Genomic DNA, 21653 nt, shown 5'->3' with positions numbered 1-21653 from the left:
TATGGCACAAGATGGAGGGATATGCAATGAAATGTCATGTTTATTTCCATTATATTTACATTATAGATACAATGGAAAATATATTCTTTTATCACAAAATATAATTCATTCAGACAAGAAGTTAAAAGGTTTATATAAAAGCTAAGCACACAATGGGAATAACAAAGAATACTTAAGGACTGCATGATTCAAGTTCGGAACGGCTGGTTTGTTTAATACGGTTAATACATTTCCAAAAGTAGAGGCAAATAAACTGTTCAAAATAAAAAGAATATCCTCGTTGACTGGCCTTAAATATGACACTTAGGAATACGATATAGCAGTATAGCACATCACTGAGTATACTTATGAATGAACTCAATAGCAAAGAGACAATGGTTTTAAATAACTCAAAACAGAAACATTACAAGGCAAGTTATGAAATCCACCACTGCATTACACTCTAATGTCCTTTTATCAGCTCTCTATGTGAACACTGTTGCATCAGTGTTATTTTGTCCAACATTATAGTACAATCATATCACCGAGGTGAGTCATGAACCAAAAGGTCTTAAATTCTGGTCTCTTAGAATGGTCCTTCTAATCAGAAGACTAATCCACTGTCATCATCTCTGACTTGGAAGATGGTTGTTTCTATAAAATACTCCTTTGAACGACTGCATGTTAACCACTGTTGACGCTATAACAATACTCCTCATGCACTTTTGCAAATCGCTGTGATTCATATTCACTTTTAACTACAACTCATTTAGCCTTTTTCTTTTATCATGGCTCTGATAAAGTTGCTCTGCTCAGGCCTTATACTACACACTGACTCCACCATCTGTCCTGGAAGACCATGCTGCCCTCCACTTACGCACTAAAGAAGTTAGCAGCTTAGGCCCTCTCGGATTTTAATTCTCCACTTTTCATCTTCGATTGACCTTTTACCTTACTTTTGACACTCTCACTCACGCATGCTTGGTCTACAGGTAACACTGTGGTAAAAAAGAATATTTTGCTAACCACAAAAACTATCCATAGGTTGATTACTGTGCAAATGCAAATGTAAAGCCATTACATGCATTAACTAGTGATACGAGAGACACTATGAGGCTTTGTGTTGAGTGTCCGGCTTCAAGCTGACACCGTATTGCTCTTTCTGTGGTCCCCGTGTGAGATCCCTAATGCTAGGGCAGTCTTTACTATGAGCCAGGAGACTCCAGACAAGCAGAAGGTCTTCATTTGGCCAGACGGAATACTGCCAGGTCCAGCGGCTCTTTGCTTGGCACACACCAATCATCTGCTCCCTGGCTCACTTTATAGTTCCGTAGAGCTGTCTTGTTATAGACTGGAAGCCTTTCCACAGAGTCAGTGGATAAAGCCTGTGGGAGGAAAAAAAGCCCACCATGTTATTTAAACTTACAGGTTTGGATTGGATTGGTTTTACAAGGTAAAGGAGGATAAGGTAATTATTAGTAAAGTATCTCTGGGATTTTATTCCTTTCCCAATCTGCTGGAAAAGATTGTGCCACATTTTACCTTCAATAAAATAACCAGTAGAAATATCCTTAGGTAAAAAATACTCTGTCCAAACTGACATATCAGGAAAGATTTAATCATTTTCACAATGAACATCTATTAAGGTTTTTTTTTTGTTCCCTGATGAAATCAAACTGAAACCAGGTTTTGGAGGAGTTTCAATTGCTGGGTAGCAAAATGACTTTTTATAGCAGCTTTAGGCGAGTTATTGTGATGCCAATGTCACTTTCTACTGATCAAGCTCAACATGGGCTGACACGCTCGCTACGAAATGCTTCTTAGAAAAAGTGAAAAACATTATGGCTTGCGAATAGGGTACGGAAACATTCAATCTCAAATTTATACAGAATACACTTATCGAAATGATGATGACGGCCTTCATCCAGCAACGAAAAAAAAAAAAAAAAAAACGTGTCCACAAATAATTTCCTCACCCAAATAATGCTTTTAATAAGCTGTTTAATGCTTTAAAGCATTCCTTTGATCTAAAAAGTAGAGCCAGGATTAATAAAAATTGTAGTTAGTTAATTCACTAATCCCCAAGAATGGGCCTATACAAATCATAGATCAAAGAGGAAAGCCAACATTACATAACTGAAACAGAGCTAATCCCAGGACACATCATTGCCCAGCTAGCATACCCAGACCTAAGTTACATTTTAATTATAAAAAGATCTGTCAGTGAAACAATCTCAAGGATTAAAGTTGATTCATTGGAGATATCAAGCTGCCAGGCATCTAGCTTACGGAGAAAAAAAAAGATGATGCACAAAAGAACACCCAGTACCTTCAGGTGAATGACTGCGTCAGTGCCATAGCCCTCCATAGAGTAGAGGTGGAGGTCTCCCTGGAAATACTTTGCATAGAGGCGAGTGATAGGCAGCCCATAACCAAAGCCAGCCTGTTGGCAAAAACGAAAGCATTTGAATTGAATGCCATAACCCGTACACTAATTCACTCTGTGCTGTAAATAATAGTAGTAACAGAGTGCTGATGGGATTTCCCTCCCTATTTATTATAGCCAGTCTGCTAGGGTTTTAAAACACTAAGAAACTTTTGTGCCAGGAAACAAAAATGAAATGAAATGAAAACGGAGACTCACTAGAGGAGTTGTGTGCTGGCCAATCTGAGGAGTTGGAGCTGTTGAATACATGTAGCTAAAAAGATTCTCCATCTTTCTAAAAGGGACACCACCACCCCTGTCACTCATCTGTAGACATGCAGAGAAGAGCAAGGAATAAGTGTGAATTATAAAACACAATTCTAATTTCAAGGAACAGATCAAAGTAAACAGGCAGGGAGAATTATATATTAACTATATTTGTGAAAATCAATACAAAAAGGCCACCAACAGGTTGAAGTATGTTGCTAGTAAAATCCTTTTTTTTTTTTTTTTTTACAGAAATAAATATTTTCATATTTACATTTAGCTCTCTAACAAACCAACCAGAATCACCGCACCAAAAAAAATATCAACTGAAAAAAGGTGAGAATTAGGTATAAACAGTTTTTCAGGAAGTGCAAATCTACTGGGTAGGACAATCCAACAGCTGTAGAAGGTGAGTCATGAATACAGAAGCTCCAAGCGATCAGGATGAATCAGACAGATCAGAAGTGTAAGAGGAATCACAGCACTGAAAATGTGTCAGTGTGCATTAATATAATTGCAGTAAATGGAGAGTCACTTAGAGAGGTCACTGAGGCATTGGGTTAACGGACTGTTAATATCAAATGACAAATGGCCTAATTGTATACAAGAATAACAACCAGAGTTTGAGGGTAATAATGGTAACAATGAATTGCGAAACCAAAGTAGCGCTAAATCCTAAAACACTATTATTTATATTCTGTCAGAGTAACTAACCTTGATGGAAAGATCCTCTCCACCAATAGCCACCATAACTTCAATAGGTGGAAGATTGAAGCATTCCTTATGGTTTTCAATAGTTGCCCTCATAGCGTTCTGCAGAAAGAAAAATATTGTCATGGCAACACTGAGCTCTTGTTATGCAAACGACATCGCTGTGGAGATTAGTATGAGAAGAGGTCACGCTCACCTTGAATAATTCAAACAGCATATGGTAGAGATGGGAAGGCACATACACTATGCTAATAGCAAGGTTCTTGTTGTTAACTGCAAGACAGAAATAGAACACGTACTAAGTATCGTCATTCCTGCGTAAGTTAAAGTTCACTCACAATGTCAATACTGTTCGAATCAGTCAACCATATCACTTCAAACACTACACGTGTTTCAGACAGTTGAGCAATTATCTATGGATTGAAAGAATGCAACAAGTACAAAAGTCCTAATTAGCAAAACTGACTGAGTGAACAAACATATTGGAACTTATTGGCCTGTAGAGGACAATTATATAATGTTTAGATGCCGAGACTAAGCACATCGTATTCTCTCACTTACTGTTGTGTTCTCGCAGCAGCAGATCAGGAGAGCTGAGGTAGTACTGGTCACAGAGCATCTTGGCACTTTCATAAGCATCTGCAAATGGACAAAATGTAAAAAAAAATTAACACACACACACACACACACACACACACATATACATATATATATATATATATATGTATATCTATCAGGTCAAGAACACACATATACTTCACCTTTGACAACATCTACTACTTGACAGTGAGGATCAATACTTCCAATGGTGTTGGGATGAACAGGGTTTGTTGCACCATCAAAGATTAGCGCTAGAAACAGATTATTGAAGAACGTAAATATCACGTTTTGCAAAACTATTTGCTAAAACAATCAGAACAATCTGCTATGAACAAGTGAAAAAAAAAATTATACTCTAAACAGTGTCCCAAGAGTTCCGAATCCAAACAACCTTATTTACACAACTGGCAGGTAAGCAAATGTAAAAACAGTTTACCTTTTAAACACAATTTAAGCAAAGTAGCTACATGTAACTACTGGGATCATCATTAACTTTGGAAACACTTTTAAATAATGGACAATTACATTGGTAAAAAATTTATAAATAGTAGTACATCAGTTTTTAGGCAGTGTACAGTATAATGATTTTACTGTTAGCATCTGACTACAGCATTGCGAATACAAAAGATGTGTTCACATTTGTCCGTTTTAGGATTTTTTTTTTTTTTATACACAGTGTGAACACAGACCCCTCTAGGTGCATTGTAAAAACAAAGTGCTTTATGTATAAAGTTTCAGGTTTTAGCCACCAAACAGAAAAACAGCTCAAATTCTTTTGGCTGGATCATATGGTCCAATCACAAGTTCTGCTATATTATGTAGAAACATGATAAGCTGATTAGTAGCATTAACTGTAGATATTCAATTGTAAGACAGCAGAAATAATAGTACCGTGTCAGGAACATGAACATTAATAACGGGATAATATTATTAGTATACAGTAGTTATGTCACAAATCTAGTGAATGCGTCCATTATTCCTACGCCAAACACTTACATCAGGCAGTAGTATAAAAATCTGTATTGCCTGTTCTGTTTTTAAACCAAATCATAGCATTTCAGCCAACTGATAATCAGGTAAAGCAGCCATTTTAAATGACATGATTTAGTGTTGCATGTATACAAGAAAAATAGCAGTAGTATGAAGTGGTTTGAACTTTTATTAATATACAAATTTGCAAAACAAAACCCCAGAACTGAGTCAACCCATGTCAGGAACATTAAAGGCATTGAGACTATTTGCAGCGAATTCCTTTTTGAGTCCAATTTAAGACAAAAATATAAAAATGTCTGTTACTTACTGTGTTGGTTGATCAGCATACGGATGGATATTCGGCTTGTGTAGAAGCGGTCTAAGAAATACTGGATGTTCTGATTAGTGTTTGGATCTTGGCCAAAAGCTTCTTTGTACTCAATCACACCTTGGGCCATCGTAGGAACAACATCATTATGTCTATTTCTGATATTTACCAGTGTTTCCACGAACCTAAGGGTCAAAACATGGATGTTTGAGACTTAAATTACAAGCCATAATCATGTCATGGGGGTTGAAGTAATATTACACTTACTCTCCCAGAACTCTGTGGTCATTGGGACTTTTATCCAAGAAATCAAGGATCTCCATCAAACTCTGTACATACCTGAAAGCATAGCAGAGTTTTTTAAATGCAATAAAGGGCATGGTGTGCGCCTTGGTGTTCTTTTGTAAATGAATAACAGAATTATTTTAGTTTAAGGTCAATGTTTTCCTTCACACATATCTCACAATTTACTTATTCATTATGAAAAGTTTGTGAACAGAATCCAAACCCTTGGATAAATGTTACCAGTGAAAGTAGAATTTTAAGCTTTGGGGTGAAATAGTAGTGAAGCAGGTATAAACATGAGGAATGAGAAAAGAAGGTGGTGATAACAGGACTGAATGTACAAAGACCCTCTTGGAGGATTGGCCCAGCCCTGCCCTACTCTGCACATAAACTAGAGCAAAGTTCACATGCATGACATCACCAAGCATTATCCTTGTTACCCTTGTTAGTGTAACCCACAAGAGGCTGTTTACGATGCACTTGAAGTCATGTGCTATAAATAACCCAAGCTGTTATACATCTGCAAATACAACAAAACCCAATAACAAATAAAGCTAGAACTCAAATATGCTAGGTTTCAATCCTTGGTATTTGGTTGTTTTGTAAATGTATGACATATGACTTACCAGCCATGAACCATCTGAACTGACGGAGTAGTAAGCAATCTGTCTGGGAGCAAGTTGATTTCTTTCATGATGTTGGACAGGCGCACTGGGAGCTCTTGCCTCAAAAAAACGAATGATGTTTTTTCACATGCATTTGTTGAACCTGGCAGAAAAATAGGGCACAGTATAACAAGGATATTAAATAATATCTAAAACAACTGTTGAGAAATTCAATTTTCTTTGTGACCTGGTGTGTTAACAGGGGAAACCTGTCAGGTATTTACTGTATATCCACATGATGATCTGAAAATCAGACAGGTATTACAGAGAAATGAGCTTGCTATAACCTTAAGTTGTGATTATGACCTACAAAACCATGAAGCATACTAGTAAACTTTGAACAAGCAAACAGTATTAATTTGCTTTTTGAGCAAAAACAAATGTGTCACTGTTTGATTATTTGACATTATACTCTTAGGAACACCCCAAATGGAAATGTATTCTTGTATTAGTAAGAATATAAAGCGGTATATAAAAGGGTCGCTTTTTATTATCGCGCTGAAATATCAGTAGTACAAAGTTGAACGTTTCGATATATCGTACAGCCCTCAGCGACCGGCTCATCAACATGATGCAATCCCTGCAGTAGTGGCATGACTGTCTGTGTTTACATAGATCTTCAATTACACCTTCTACATTTGGATACAAAATCACGAAATGACACAATCTACACCATCGCACAAGGCAACACGTCAAACCGGCGACTAATGTGATCTTAAACAATATTTCTGATGTTTATGTCGCTGAAGATCACGGCGCTGTTCTGCGGCTGGGAATATCCTGGAATAGCACTGCACAGGAATCACACCATGCACACTCCAGGTTCCTCCACAATTTATAGACAGAAATAAATACTACTACTCACCAAAATCGAGAAATTGCTTTATAGAGAGAGGAGATGGTGAAAATTTGGAGAAGTGCTCGATGTGTTTAGGCACGCTGGCCAAGGCCGAGTTCTTCATGATAAACCGCACGAACTTCATGGCGAAATCGTGTTTGTCCTTGTGAGATGATTTAGTTAAAATCCAAGATCCTCCCGCTTATATGCAATGTAGCAGAAAACAATGTCTGACATGCCAGCAGGCTTCCTATGCTTTCCCTGAAAAGGCTATTATTGAATGTAAGCCTTCAACCAATCAGAGCGCTCAGTTTGAAGTTCATGTCCAACTCTGACCAATCAGATATGTAGGCGGGACTTCGCTAGATGAACGTCTGTGTTCTTTACGTCTGCTTGGAGCAGAAGATAGTAAACACTGCTGCTTGGAGCGAGTCTCTGCCAGCTTTCTAGACGTCATGGGACGCAAATCTGCTTTACATAAACTTCAGCTGTACCGTACAAATGTGACAAATGATCTGGAGCAACAGGCCAGCCACATGATAAACTGCACCTCCGTAACCCGATCCTTAGCTCTACAAGTTTCTGAGAACATCAATTACTGAAATTCGGTTGGCCAATATAATAAACTGCTCAATTCTATTAATATGAGCTGTAATATTATCAAATGCTTAGAATATAATATTGAATATACTAACATCTCTAATCAATAACAATTCATGTTGCTTGTAGATTGGTTTCTTATTCCTAATCGTTTAATTTAATTATTTAATAATAATAATAATAATAATAATAATAATAATAATAATAATTGATCATAATAATAATTGATCATTCTCACTGATCAGTCTCACTGTTACTCTGTACCTCAAAGTAAAAGTGCACCACCGTGTGGTTAGTGTAGGAACATCACTCTGACCCAATATATATTTATGGTCCACGTGGCTAATCCTAAAATGTAATAGTTTGTAAAAGAGATATGTGCTATGTGCTGATTGTTTTAATTATTTACGTTACACAAAATTTTAGGGGTTCACTTAGGTCCCTTAAAATAATAACCATAGTAAAGCTCGAAGGTCTATACCTCAAACCATCCATCAAACCAGAACGTGTTACACTTAAACATATGTGATACTATAACATGTTCTATTATCATTTTACTAGTGTGATTTGTACTCCGTAAGGCTATGCATGATGTATATTTATCTTAGTATCAATAAGGTTATTAAATGTATCGTGTCTTTAAACTACAAGAGGAATACCAGGATATAAAAAGCCATAACGCTCCCGAAGGGCAGATTTCATGCCAATACATTTCCATTTTCTAATCAAATACTTATTTGTCCCCCTGGGCCACATTCCATCTCTCAGCCCCAACACTCACAGTAATAGCCTGAAAACATACATAATTAATTCTAGCATAATTATAACACAGACGGGAGATGCAAAAAGGCTGATTAATATCAGTGGAAATTTCCTTTGTGTTTTGATCCAGGCCATGATGCCCTTTTTTGCAGGAGAGCAGAACAGCATCATATCTTCAAAGCTCTATCTCTCTCTCTCTCTCTCTCTCTCTCTCTCTCTCTCTCTCTCTCTCTCTAATACATGTCCTTATACTATCAACGTGTTTTCAAAATTATGTAATATTATATAACGTTATGTAATTAGGATTGATGTCAAATGCCTTTTTGTGGTCAGTTTCCTAATCCCACCTCTTATCTCTTTATCACATCTCTTTGCAATGCGCACAGCACCCCCCCCGCCCCCCACATACACACACATACACACACACACACACACACACACACACACACACACACACACACACACACACACACACACACACTATTCATATGTGTAACTCCTCAGACACGACATATGCGCTAAAACACACAGAAAGTCGAAAATGTGCCCTTTGGTTTTAATTCACTCGTTTCTTCGGTTCAAACCGGAGAAATGTGTGTGTTCAGTGTATTCTCAGAAACAGTGACGCGGATTTCCACGCAGGACTCTCTCATCTCCCCTCCCTTGGACAGCGCAGTGAAAGAAAAAGCTGCACTAAACACAGCAGCAGCAGCAGCAACAGCAGCATCAGCAGCATCAGCACCACCATAATCTTCATCATCAGCAGCTGCAAGAGTGGGCATCAAACCCAGCGCTTGCCTGGCATGGCGTCTGAAGTCCGATCGATGACAGACCGTGAGTATTTTATTCTCCTCCGATCCACTTCCGATTGTCGCTTGCTTGACTGTGATCAGGTTCGCATTCTCATCCTCATCGTCCGGAGCCTGCGCGCGCAGGAGGTGTTACAGTGGCGGACAGCCGCCCCGCGCCGCGCGCACAGCCATGTTTTAACACACCGCGCTCCTATTAAAGCATGAAGCGAACGCAAAAAAATAAAAGGTTGGCACATGGAAATCGGCGCTACTCGGAGCACAAGCGCGCGCCTTCATCCAGGACCTGCTGATCAGTGTAATCAGGGTGTTTGAATAAATCCAGGCGGATCCACTCAGAAGTAAAAGCGTCTCAACAGAGTAGTTCACAGGAGGGAATAACATGCAAGACAGAAAACAGCAAATCTTCATCGGATCTCAAGGTGACGCACTATTGTGGGCATCTGAACATGTTAATAGAAAGTATGTGCTTTTGCAAGGGGGGGACTGAATACCGATTACTATTTGTAGTAAACATTAGCTAAGTTTTTGATAAATATACCGAGGAGTATTTAATGCATCCGTGTCCTAGTTTGCATGTGAACCTGCATTCCTTGACCCATGCATTAGATTCAGAGGTGCTAATAATTATGCTACAGATTGCCATCTCGCCATTTCGCATGTGTTGTCATGTGGCTGGAATATTGTCGTTTGCGCGTGTATGTATGCGCGTGTATGTGCGCGCGCGTTTGTGTGCGCCTGTGTGTCGAAATGAAAAAAGAGAGAGAGAGAGAGAGAGAGAGAGAGAGAAAAAAACGCCGTTGGATGAAAAGTGCGGGAAAAGCGCGTGCACGCGTGCTCCATTTCCTGTCTGTCAGTCAGCTGACAGGAAACCATAAATCTCCACACACTAATGCCAGCATATTTCACAAACCCTAGCAAAAATGACAAACAGCAAGTGTCAAGTGTGGCAGCTGAATAAGAGCCATTTCCCTACAAGAAACCACTAGCAGTCATCTTACTGTCTAAAATGTGTGCTCAAATGTAGACTTTGTTTTAAAATCTACAATGTCAGGAGAATATGTGATGTTTTGCTTCAGTGACAGTGACCACCAGTCCAGAATAAGGTTAAATTGTAGTTGCAGTGGTCCAGAGGGTTATATATGGTAGTAATCTTGATCAAGAATAAGGTTTATATTGTACTGGTGGTCCAGAATAAGGTTTATATGGTAGTACAGGTGGTACAGGTGGTACAGAATAAGGTTTATATGGTAGTACAGGTGGTCCAGAATAAGGTTTATATGGTAGTACAGGTGGTCTAGAATAAGGTTTATATTTGACTGGTGGTCCAGAATAAGGTTTATATGGTAGTACTGGTGGTCCAAAATAAGGTTTTTATTGTAGTACTGGTGGTCCAGAACAAGATTTATTAATGTTTATTTTGCAGTGCTGGTAGTCCAGAATAAGGTTTATATTGTGGCACTGGTGGTCCAGAATAAGGTTTATATTTCAGTACTGGTGGTCCAGAATAAGGTTTATATTGTAGTACTGGTGGTCCAGAATAAGGTTTAAATCATAATAGTGATTGTACAGAATTAGGTTTATATTGTTGTACTGCTGGTTTAGAATAAAGTTCATATTGTAGAACTGATGGTTCAGAATAAGGTTTATATTGTTGTGCTGATGAAACCAGAATAAGGTTTAAACCACAAATGATAAATTATGGCTACACCAGGTTGGCTACCAACAAAAATCTCATGTGGAAAAAAGAATTCTTTGAATGTGAGTTACATTTGTCGTCTTAAAACACATACTGTGCCACCGGCAGACAATTTAGTACTACTGTGACAGCTGCTGACAAAGTTCTGACAGTGTCTTGTTTTGTTTGAAATCTCAGTTTAAATGCTGCTATGAATCATTTAAATGTTTCCAGTAGGAGCACAGTTCAAGATTACACAAAACTGACTGGATAACTTCAAATACATCTTTTGGGAACTAAACACTAGGCATGCAAACTAACAAAACGCAACACAATTTCTACACTAACCTGGAGCACACAGACTGACTTGTATGCAGAATGCAGTATTTTTTTTTTTTACTTGATCGCAATCATTATAAGATCTTTATTGTATAATCTAACATCTAGCACAGTTAGAATTTGTTAATGTATTTATTGCAAGCTTCTTGTACAGTGTACAAACAATTATCTTAAAAGTCAACTGAAATCACTTAGTCTAACTCAGCATTAGCCTTTTCTTAAACTTTGCTGTTAAAACAGCTTGAAAACCGCTTTAAAAAGACACAAATGTGACTCATTTTACAAGGCAGAATATGTTGCAAATATAAAGACCTTCATAGTCTTGGCCCCAAGAATCATCAGTCACACTGCAACAAATGTACTGAACCTGCAATTTTTAAGTGAGTGCTTTTAATGGTTAAAACATTATAAATCTATTGCCATTAATGTCATTTGATTGCATAATGTAGTTGAGCCAGTCTAATCATGAAAGTTTTTTGTGAATGTAAACATGTGATGGAAACATTGTTGGATCTTATTTATTTAAATGCCGATTTGTGTGAGATCATGCTTTCATTTGGGTGAAATTGTGTTTGTTTTTGTTATTTTCCGAAAGCTATTGGTTTATAATACCAGACAGGTATGTGTAATATTATCTTTCTCCATTTTGAGGCTTCACTCAGTTGCGGTGCACTTCAGTTGTGTGGCTGTTGTCATGTTGCCTTTGGAAAACTGCCTGCAAGAGCTAAATTAAGGGTGTGACTTTTGTCTTGAAGCTAATCTGAGTAATATAACTCAGATTAGCTCAGATTGGGACCTGCATTTTTATTTTGTGTTTCTGTTAAGGAATTCATTTGTTTCTTGTAAAACAATTGTCACTACAGACAACTAGAAACTCTTGGTATTAATTTAAAGTTAAACTTTTGTGATGATTATAAATGGTACCAATTACCTTATCTGAAAAAAAAATATAGGAGAAAGCCATGCATTTTATGTCTGCCTTCAATACTCCTTTAAATGCAGATCGCAGATTGAGACATATTATTCTTGGTATCTAAATGTGTTCATAAATATCTTATCCTGTTCCAGGTTTAATAATGTATGTTTTGGCCCTCGTAGCACCGCTTCATTATGGACCCCTATTTTATCATTAATACATTATGATTCATGTTGTCATTTTGTATCGCATGCCATAAAATAGCAGCAGGCCGTGTTTTATCTGTCTCAAATTAGCCACCTTGTTGTTTTGAATACACATTAAAACCCCCATGCATTAAATGAAGCTTTATTTGGCTAATTACTGTATGCAGAGGTCTGCCTTGTCATGCTTTGATTTTTACTGCTTAATTTTAATTTAGTACTATAATCTTTATTATAGTTGGAGTTCCATGCCTACTAGGGGATTTAAAGCCTAATTAAATTAGTTTAAATTGTATATATTTTTATGTGCAAAAGTAAGGATGCATTTTGTTAGGTGGATATTTAACCTAAGGGTATTTTCAATTGTTTTTTGAATCCAGATCTAAATGCATATATACATTATTTGGACAAATGTTAGTGGACACCTGGCCTTAAGATTTGAATGTTCTTTGTAGCCACCCCTTTCAACAATTAGTTCTTATTTGCTGTTATAATAACCTCTATTCTTCTGGGAAGGTGTTCCACTAGATTTTGGAGTGTGCTCGTGGAGATTTGTGCTCATTCAGCCTCAAGGGCATTAGTAAAGTCAGGTACTGATGTAGGGTGAGGAGGCCTTGGGTGCTGCAGTCAGCATTCCCATTCATCTCAAAGGTGTTCAATATAGTTGAAGTCCGAGATCTATAGCAAGCAATTCAAGATCTTCTACTCAGACACATGTAATCCATATCTTCATGAAGCTCGCTTTATGCACATATGGCTGGAAAGGGCTGATGCCCCAAAACTCTGGTCCATATAGTGTACACTAAATTGCAGGTCAGCAGTATTGTAGCAGTATAATATGTCTGATGGCTCACTGTGCATGACACATGCTGAAAATAAGTGCAAATAGAAAAAAGTTTTGTTGTCTATTATGTCTCATATCTACCATACAAAATTGGTCAAGAGGACGGTTTATTTATATATGACATTTTAATATTCTAACATAGTCTGTCTATGACAACCAGCAGTGACTCAGATATTCCTGCAGAAATTTATGCTGCTCTGGAATATTTATGCACGTCTGGGCAGGTCACAAAGGCCACCTGGAGAGCAAAGGAAGGAGAAAATGAGACCTGAAGGAAAGAGAGCAGTGATGTGAGCAGAAAAAGAGCATCTGAGTAGTACACTGCTTCAGATCGTCTTGTCTGTCAGAATATTCATCAGTCCGCTCCACCTCCCATGTTCTTTTGTTCAAATGTTTTGTCTTCAACCAGGTTTGAGCCAGCACAGATCTGTTAAATGACTTTTTTTTATCTTCCATAACCTTTCTAAGTTTTCCTTTTCTCTGGGATAAAAAACAGCTCTGGTTTTGAAATGCTTCTATTGAATTTCTACCCCCCAGCAGTCAGTGGCCGATATGCAAACAAGAATTTTTTTAAACCTAATGGTATTGCTGATAAGCAGCTTGGTAGTGTGCCTAAAAGCGGAAAGAAACAAGCAAATAAAATCAATCAGCAACAGAAATGTCGACCGTGTCAGTTCTAACAGACCACATGGTTATAAAGGCAGTTTTGTATTTGCCTGTGTGAGCAGGTCTGTTTTGGATAGGATTTAAAATGGCTTTGTTAAAGCTGATAGATTACATGGATTTTGGCAGGAAACTAACCATTTTCATAGTATCTAATAGCTGTAAAGTGCATACCAATGTTTACATGGTACATTTTAGCTATTCACTTATATTTCTCCTCCTAGACATAAATACAATAAAGTGCAGCATAAGTAAAGTACATTCATTTTTATTTCTTAAAAATGCCATGGATGGTGTTTGGGGGTAATAAGTCAAATTATCTAATAATTCCATTGTACATAAATAAAAAATAAATAATTAAAATGCGGAATTCCCCGTTTTCCCTAAAAAAAAAAAAAAAACATAAAAACAACAAATGCCCACAATGTAAAAGGTCCAAGTAATTGTATGAGCAGCCATTTCTCAAAGTTGACATTTTCATCCACCTCCTGTCCTTATGTTACTCTTGCAGTTGGCATTCATCACCGTGACACTAGTGTTACATTCCTCTGTTAACACGCAGAATGCAGATCAATAGCGAGGCTGCAGGCATCTGACTGCAGTTCCACATAAGAGCACAACATGAATCATGAGTCATGTCAAAGAAAAAGCTGCAGGTTTGCATTCCCTTCTCTTTATGCCTATATATTTATGCTTTATCACAAGTGGCACTTTGGTAAGTCTTGAACATTAATGGATTTGTAAAACAGAAGGAGGATTTTATCTGTCTATCAAAGATGGGGTAGTTGGTAAACATATAGAAATTGAATTAAAGCACCTGTTCTATTATTTAGTTAATATGGTGATGTTTTGTCTGAGATTAGGTTGCCCTGAATTCCAAGAGAAACGTGGCTCCTTTTGAGCATAGGAAGTGCAAAATGATATCGATCATTAAACAAAATAACCCTTATTCTTTGCTACAATAACTAAGATGTACAAACACATTCACTAATGCCTTCTGCTGCTTTGTGATAAAATAAATGTTTGTGTAGAAGTGTTAAACTCTGTCCAATTTTTCCCCTTCTTCCCCACCACAAAGTAGCTACTACAAATGCTGAGGAATAACAAAAAGCGTCGTTGCCTCTTCCTGACATCTCATGCTTTTTTATTTACAGTTTTTCTCAGTTGCTTTGGAGCATTTCTCAAAACCATTTGTACAAACAGCATAATACATTGGATTTCTTGCTAAAGCCTATACTTTTCTGAAAACCCTTAGTTTATCTCTCAAAAGTAAATATTTGTGTCAGTGACTATATCTTTCCCATCAGAATAAAAAGTCCCTTCGTCATTGTTCACAAACAAGATTATCAAAATGTTTGGTCATGTTGTCGTGTTGTATGATGGTGCACAGTTTTTTATTTAAACTACTGTTTGGATTACAATTATTAAAAATGCACAAAGTGTGACTTCCTTCTGTTTGGCATCTTTGAATTTCAGCAGCACAAATTCATTTATTTGATTGCATATTTGATTTATATTGAGTGCAAGAGACCGATCAGGATTCACACTTTTACTGTACTGTACAAGTGTTCATTTCTTGGTTGTAATCCATTTTCAGAATTTGTAATTCCATGTTTTGCTCTGTCTGAAAAAACTCATAATTGAATGTTCACAAGATTCACCTTTGACCTGTTTTAGAGAACTAGTTGATTATTGGTTGATCTGATGCCGTACACTCTCCTTTATTAGTGACATTCAAGATTCATCTGCATAATTCATCAATTCAAGCCACATTTACCAAACAAAAAAGTTTAATTGAAACTTTAGATGACAGATGATGACATAAACAACTGATAATGTAGAAAACAGCAAACAATTGTACACAATCGATTAAATGAATGTATCAAAGCATTCGCAATTTGATCAAACAACGAGAAATGTTCTTATGATGTGCACAAATGACTAAATGATGTGGAGGTGGAACAAGTATTTTTGAGAATTTCATTTCTGATCTGAGAAACGCTCCAAAGCAACTGAGAAAAACTGTAAATTGTCTGTCCTTCTTGATTTGATAGTTCTCTTCTGTTCTTTTTTTTCCTTTTTTGTTTCTTCTTTCCCTCATGCTATATCAATCTCCATCTCACTTCGATATAAAGGTGCTAACCTCTATATTCCTCTGTGCCGTCTTCTTGTTCTCAGGGGAAGGTTTAGCTAGGAGCAAGTCACAGGAGCTCCGGCTGCTCTTCTTTTTGGTCTCCTTATTGGATTCTTGGAGATTGACTTTATTAAAATGTGGTAGATAATATAATGTAAAAAATGTACGTTAATAAAGATTTTGTGTAAGACATGAGTATATTATTATTATGTTCTTTAAAGTTTCCTTCATTATTACACTTAAAATAGAATCTCAGTAAGGCTAAGACTCAGTAATGGCTGAGGTTTCAGATATGAGATAAAGTGTCCTGTTCTTGCATTGCATGTAAAAACTGCTGTTTCTCTTCATATATTTAAACAAACCTTTTTATTGGTTCTGTTAGTGTTTTCACATACCTGCATGTTTCTAATGTGTATTGTGCCTCATTGAAGATGACTAATTCATTCACCTGGTATAAATGTTCTACTGAAAACCTGATTAAGCCTCTGTAGATGTACAGTATGTGATGCAGCATATGGTGGGAATAAGAAGGATTACTGTGGGCCATAGTTATAGTATTTAGGTGCATCACACTGCAGTGAAAGCATCACATTTAAACATAACTACATCCCAAATAAAATCTTTGCCTCTGTTAAAGTCAATGTAATTTTTAGCATTTTTGTTAAACCTACCTTTTAACTGGGCAGCTATGAATTAAAAACCTTTTGCCTGGGTTGATTGGGTTTGTCCATTCTTGTGTAGGGATGCTGTATGTGGCAATAAAAACATTTGCTGAGTTATTTCAGTAAGTACTGTTCATGCTGTCTACTGCAGCTAAGCATATACACAGACCATTAACTCAAGGCCATAATCAACAGGATAAGAACAGAGCAAGGCTATATAAGAATGTCATTCATTCATTCATTCATTCATTCAGAGAAGAGAAGAAACAAGAAGTATGGTATAGAACCAAATACGACCATGTATTAAGAATATACATGCAGTGCTTCTTAAAGGATTGTACATTCAGAGAAAACCAGGTTACCCATTTGCCTTGCACTCAGTGCTGGACCTCTAAAATTCCCACAGGTTACCCTAAAAATAACCAACTTTGCCTGTACAACACTTTCCCTTTATCCTTTTCATTTTCTCTCTACCCCTCTGTCTTGACTATTCGCCCATGCCTTGTTTCTTCTTTCAGACCTTCTGTTTGGCCTTTCTGTTGTTGACAGTGTTGCCATTTTATGCATGAGTATGTTAACATGCCTGATATTCTTACTAATAAACCAACACAGCCTGTTATCTATTAGTCTATAAAGGAATGAAAAGAGATGAACATGTTATCAGACTGTGGCATCAGATAATTCCCACTTCTTCTTGTCTGCTCAGATGAGAATGTTGCAGAGGGAAATTGCCTCTGCATGACAAAAGTGCCTGTGTGTGTGTGTGTGTGTGTGTGTGTGTGTGTGTGTGTGTGTGTGTGTGTGTGTGGCTCAAATCGTTGCTTTGGCCACAGAGCACAATAAATGGACAGATTTCCAGTGGAACTGGCCATAAGGGCAAGCATATAGAAGATACAACTCTTGTCCTTATATAGTGCAACTCTTGCCCTTATATAACAAAGTGTGTGGGCATATATGTGAATGTATGTGCTTATATGTACATTGCTCTCTCTTTTAAATGATCATAAATAATATTTATTTTAATAATAAATAAATAGATAAGTTGTTGAGCAAGTACAGTAGGAAATAGATATGTACATAAAGATCTATAAGTGAAAATGAATATGCGCAAGATGTGTGTAAGGCAAAATATATGTAGAAAAACACAAGATATGTAAGTGTACAATATGAAATATGTATACTGTATGTACAATGGTACCAAGAAGTGAAGAAAAGAGTACAGGAAGGGTGAAGTGGGTGGAGAAGAGTGGCAGGAGTGATTTGTGATAGAAGAGTATCTGCGAGAGTGAAAGGGAAAGTTTATAGGTCTGTGGTGAGTCCTGCGATGTTGTATGGTTTAGAGACAGTGGCATTGAGCAAAAGACAGGAGGTGGAGCTGGAGGTAGCAGAGCTGAAGCTGTTGAGGTTTTCATTGGGAGTGATGAGGATGGACAGGATTCGAAATGAGTTTATTAGAGGGACAGCGCATGTAGGACGTTTTAGAGACAAGGTGAGGGAGGCGAGATTGAGATGGTTTGGACATGTGCAGAGGAGGGACATGGGGTATATCGGTAGGAGAATGCAGAGGATAGAGCCATCAGGAAGGAGGAAAAGAGGAAGGCCAAAGAGAAGGTTTATGGATGTTGTGAGGGAAGACATGCGGGTAGTTGGTTTAAAAGAGGCAGATGTAGAGGACAGGGGGGTATGGAGACGGATGATCCGCTGTGGCGACCCCTAATGGGAGAAGCCAAAACAACGGTACAAAGAAATTATAAAGTGTACATATACCCGTTATATAGAGATCTAAGATTTGCTAATAATTTACATTTATATATAGGTATAATTATACAAATATAATACAGAATTTACAGAGTGCCGAAGAACTGCGATGATTACTGGCAGTAAAATCAGTAAAGCATTGACATTAATCTCATGAATATTTATGTAAGTTTATACATTTCTACAGTCCATAGATTTAAAACCCTATTTAAAGTATATGTTTTAATTTAGAGGCTCTTGATTGAAGGATCACTGTCCTGGCAGGCTTTTCAATCTAAACAGACAATATTCAGTTAATGAGCTCATTTTTAAACCCTCCATAATTTAATATTTTGCTTCATTGAACTCTAGCTCCAATGAATTAAAAAGACTAAGTATTTATGGAATTATATAAAAGGTCAAGTCAAGTCAAGTTTATTTGTATAGCGCTTTTCACAACAGACATTGTCTCAAAGCAGATTTACAGAAAACAACAGTGAAGGTGAATGGTGTGCGTTTGTCCCTGATGAGCAGCCGTGGCGACAGTGGCAAGGAAAAACTCCCTTAGATGATATGAGGAAGAAACCTTGAGAGGAACCAGACTCAAAGGGGAACCCATCCTCATATGGGTGACATCAAAAGTTTGGTCATAAATCTTTCAACAATACAGAACAATTTGTGATCATCATAGATCCAGCATCAGCTTCTCCATGCCAGGGCCTTTAAACACTCGGCATCTACTTCTCCATGATCAAAAGGTGTGATTTTCCTGAACCATCATGTTTCCTTTTCCATTTTTCATATTTATCTCATCCTTTTATCTCCTTCCCTTCCCTTCTTTTACCATCTTGTGTGATCTGTCTGCTTTTTTATAAAGTTCTTTTCCTTGGTTTTTGCTACTCATCACTCCTTCTTTTGTCATTTTCATCATCTTTATTTTCCCTCCCTCCCTCCCTGAATTTGGGGGATGTTTTATGTTATTGAAATCTCTGGTGTGCACATGATGTGGAAACATGCACTTTTCCAATTCTGATTATGCCAGGATGACTTGTGACAATGTTTTCGTTTTACTTTAAATTACTCTTTAAGGGTTGAAGTGACGGCAGTTCAGCTTGGCCATTCTAAATGTCCTTGCCAAGGATACTTCGGTTCTTTCATTTGAGTAATGGAGCAATGCATCAAAACACACATACAAAATCTCTCTCTTTCTCTCTCTCACTCTAACACACGTGCATTCTTACATGTATATACCCAGAATGAAAACTCAATCTAGCTTTTCCTTTTAAACTGCTTTCCTTCTTAAATCACACACATGTGACAGTAATAAATGAGCAGAATTACACATTTAAAATTGTAAATTGTTTTTGACAAATTGATTTTAAAAGTAAATGGATCTTCATATGATGAGATCCTCCATGAATAGTTTTCATACTGTAGGTGTAAATGTCCTTGAACAAATATTTGTGTGAACCACGGTACTTTTTATATACATTATACATTTTATCCTCAGCTTGTCACTTTCTTGGAGGCACCAGCAACAGTGATCTTGACTGAATTTTTAAGGACACGATTAGAGTGCGGGGGTACAAGTGTAACTGTCTGTGGTTGGATGTGTGACTTTTGGCATTCAATGAGATTGCATAAACTGGTCGACATTGAATTTTATTTTTCGTGTGTTCATTTATTCTTACTTTCCTACTTGAAATAATGCTGAATAGACAGAGACCAAATGTATGTGTAAATATGATGATGATACAGTCATTTTTACAGCATGTTTTATCCAACTGTAAAACGTAATAGCCACCATAAAAAATTAAGCCCCTATATAATCATCATCCTACTAAATCATGCTACTAAGGATGCGTCCATATCAAAACTGGTATAGAAATCACTCAATTGCAAGCATCAAATACCATTGGATAGTATGTGATAGTGTATGTTGGCACATTAATGGATAGATGACACTACAGTTAATCAAGCAAACTGTAAAATGGCCTTGCAAAAATACCAATTGGCGCTACTAGTGGTACCTCTTATAAGGGTTTCAACCTAATTAATTTTATAAGTGTTTCAACCTAACATCTATATGGCATTCAACACAATCTCTCAGGTGTGGGTGGTGCACAGTAAGAAAAAAGTTAATTCTGTATTGTTTTCAATTGTGGGGTGAGAGTGGGGGTATGACACTGAACCTTTACATCTTTAGAGGCAAAAAAATTAAATAATTAAAGAAAGAAAGAAATTCAAGTCAAGTAGCTTTTATTGTCATTTTTACCATATATAGCTGATGAGAATTCAAGAATTTGAGAATTCAAGAATTTGAGAATTCAAGAAAGAAAGAAAGAAAGAAAGATGTTGCAATTGCGATACACCTGCAAATGTTGCAATGTTGCAAAAAAATTTTATGTATGTTCATACCTGGTCTGGGAATCTATCTTAGGATCCATTGTCTGTTTTAGTTTCTGTGCCTGATCTTCCAGTGTCCTTGACAATTCCTTCATGTTCCACAATATTCTTTACCTCCCAAAAACATGCTAGTAGATAAATGAATGCCCCCAGGTGTTAATAAGTGAGTGTCAATTGTCCATCAAGGGTATGTTCCCACCTGCCAGTGTTACTGGGATATGTTCTCAATTTCAATTACCTTAACTGGGCTAAAGTAATTTGCGCTAGATAGGGGATCTGCCAAATGTCTTAAATGTAAATGTGAAATGGCTATTTAATAATAATAATAATAATAATAATAATAATAATAATAATAATAATAATAATAATCTTTTTTTGTATAGCGCCTTTAAAAGTAGCATCTCAAAGCACTTTCCAAGCATAAAAGTAAAGAAAAAAAAGGAAAAAATGACACCTGATAAGTAATTAATAGTGTAAATATATTGCAGAACTCATATAATCATGTTGTTTAGTTCCAACAACGTTATTTGACAGAGCTGTGCACAGGGACTGTGGATCTGTTATGGGAGAAGTCAGAATTTGGGCTGCATTTTTAGACAGCATCTGTGTTAAGTCATACACACATTCCCCCATTGGAAAAATGTGGGTGTAGGAATAATTGAAGGGTAGGGAGGAGATGGCAAACTTTACGACAAGGAACGAAAGGAGAGGAGGTAATATATAGGATGTGGTGGAGGACTGTGGTGTTACAGCTATAACCTTCCTTTCAAACTTCATTATTCCAAAACAACTGGATTGTCTAAACAACAATTTTTTTGATCTCCTTTGGG

At 37.0% G+C, this 21653-nt stretch overlaps 2 protein-coding genes across 3 annotated transcripts in view; one reads left to right on the top strand and one right to left on the bottom strand.

Moving 5' to 3' along the window:
• Window positions 1–22: 22 nt before the first annotated feature.
• pdk2a (pyruvate dehydrogenase kinase 2a) lies at window positions 23–7711 on the bottom strand. Its single transcript, XM_083557346.1, has 11 exons — window positions 7098–7711; window positions 6194–6335; window positions 5550–5621; window positions 5283–5467; window positions 4144–4233; window positions 3944–4021; window positions 3579–3655; window positions 3386–3484; window positions 2624–2731; window positions 2309–2422; window positions 23–1364 (listed from the first exon to the last, which is right to left on the bottom strand). Exons 1-11 carry the CDS (start codon window positions 7213–7215, stop codon window positions 1221–1223), a joined length of 1227 nt encoding a protein of 408 aa, XP_083413472.1. The 5' UTR covers window positions 7216–7711; the 3' UTR covers window positions 23–1220.
• Window positions 7712–8787: 1076 nt separating this feature from the next.
• Window positions 8788–21653, top strand: part of tbkbp1 (TBK1 binding protein 1) — a 40394-nt gene continuing 27528 nt past the window's right edge. Inside the window, exon 1 of one of the 2 annotated variants that reach the window (XM_083556064.1) lies at window positions 8788–9266. The gene's annotated coding sequence lies outside the window, so the exon portion shown is untranslated. Of the gene's footprint in view, window positions 9267–9527; window positions 9664–21653 lie in introns of those variants that run through there. The other variant, XM_083556065.1, reaches the window with a different exon arrangement.

This window comes from Silurus aristotelis, assembly GCF_946808225.1.
Source record: "Silurus aristotelis genome assembly, chromosome: 12".
NCBI lineage: Eukaryota > Metazoa > Chordata > Actinopteri > Siluriformes > Siluridae > Silurus > Silurus aristotelis.
This window is presented reverse-complemented; position numbering and strand designations above follow the sequence as displayed.

Bases quoted from the DNA above. Each gene is read 5' to 3' on its own strand.
- pdk2a (XM_083557346.1), bottom strand. From the start codon at position 7,215: ATGAAGTTCGTGCGGTTTATCATGAAGAACTCGGCCTTGGCCAGCGTG. The intron at 5,468-5,549 runs GTAAGTGTAATA...TTTGACCCTTAG, and splicing joins GACCACAGAGTTCTGGGAGA to GTTCGTGGAAACACTGGTAA. The intron at 3,485-3,578 runs GTGAGCGTGACC...TTCTTTCTGCAG, and splicing joins TGCTGTTTGAATTATTCAAG to AACGCTATGAGGGCAACTAT.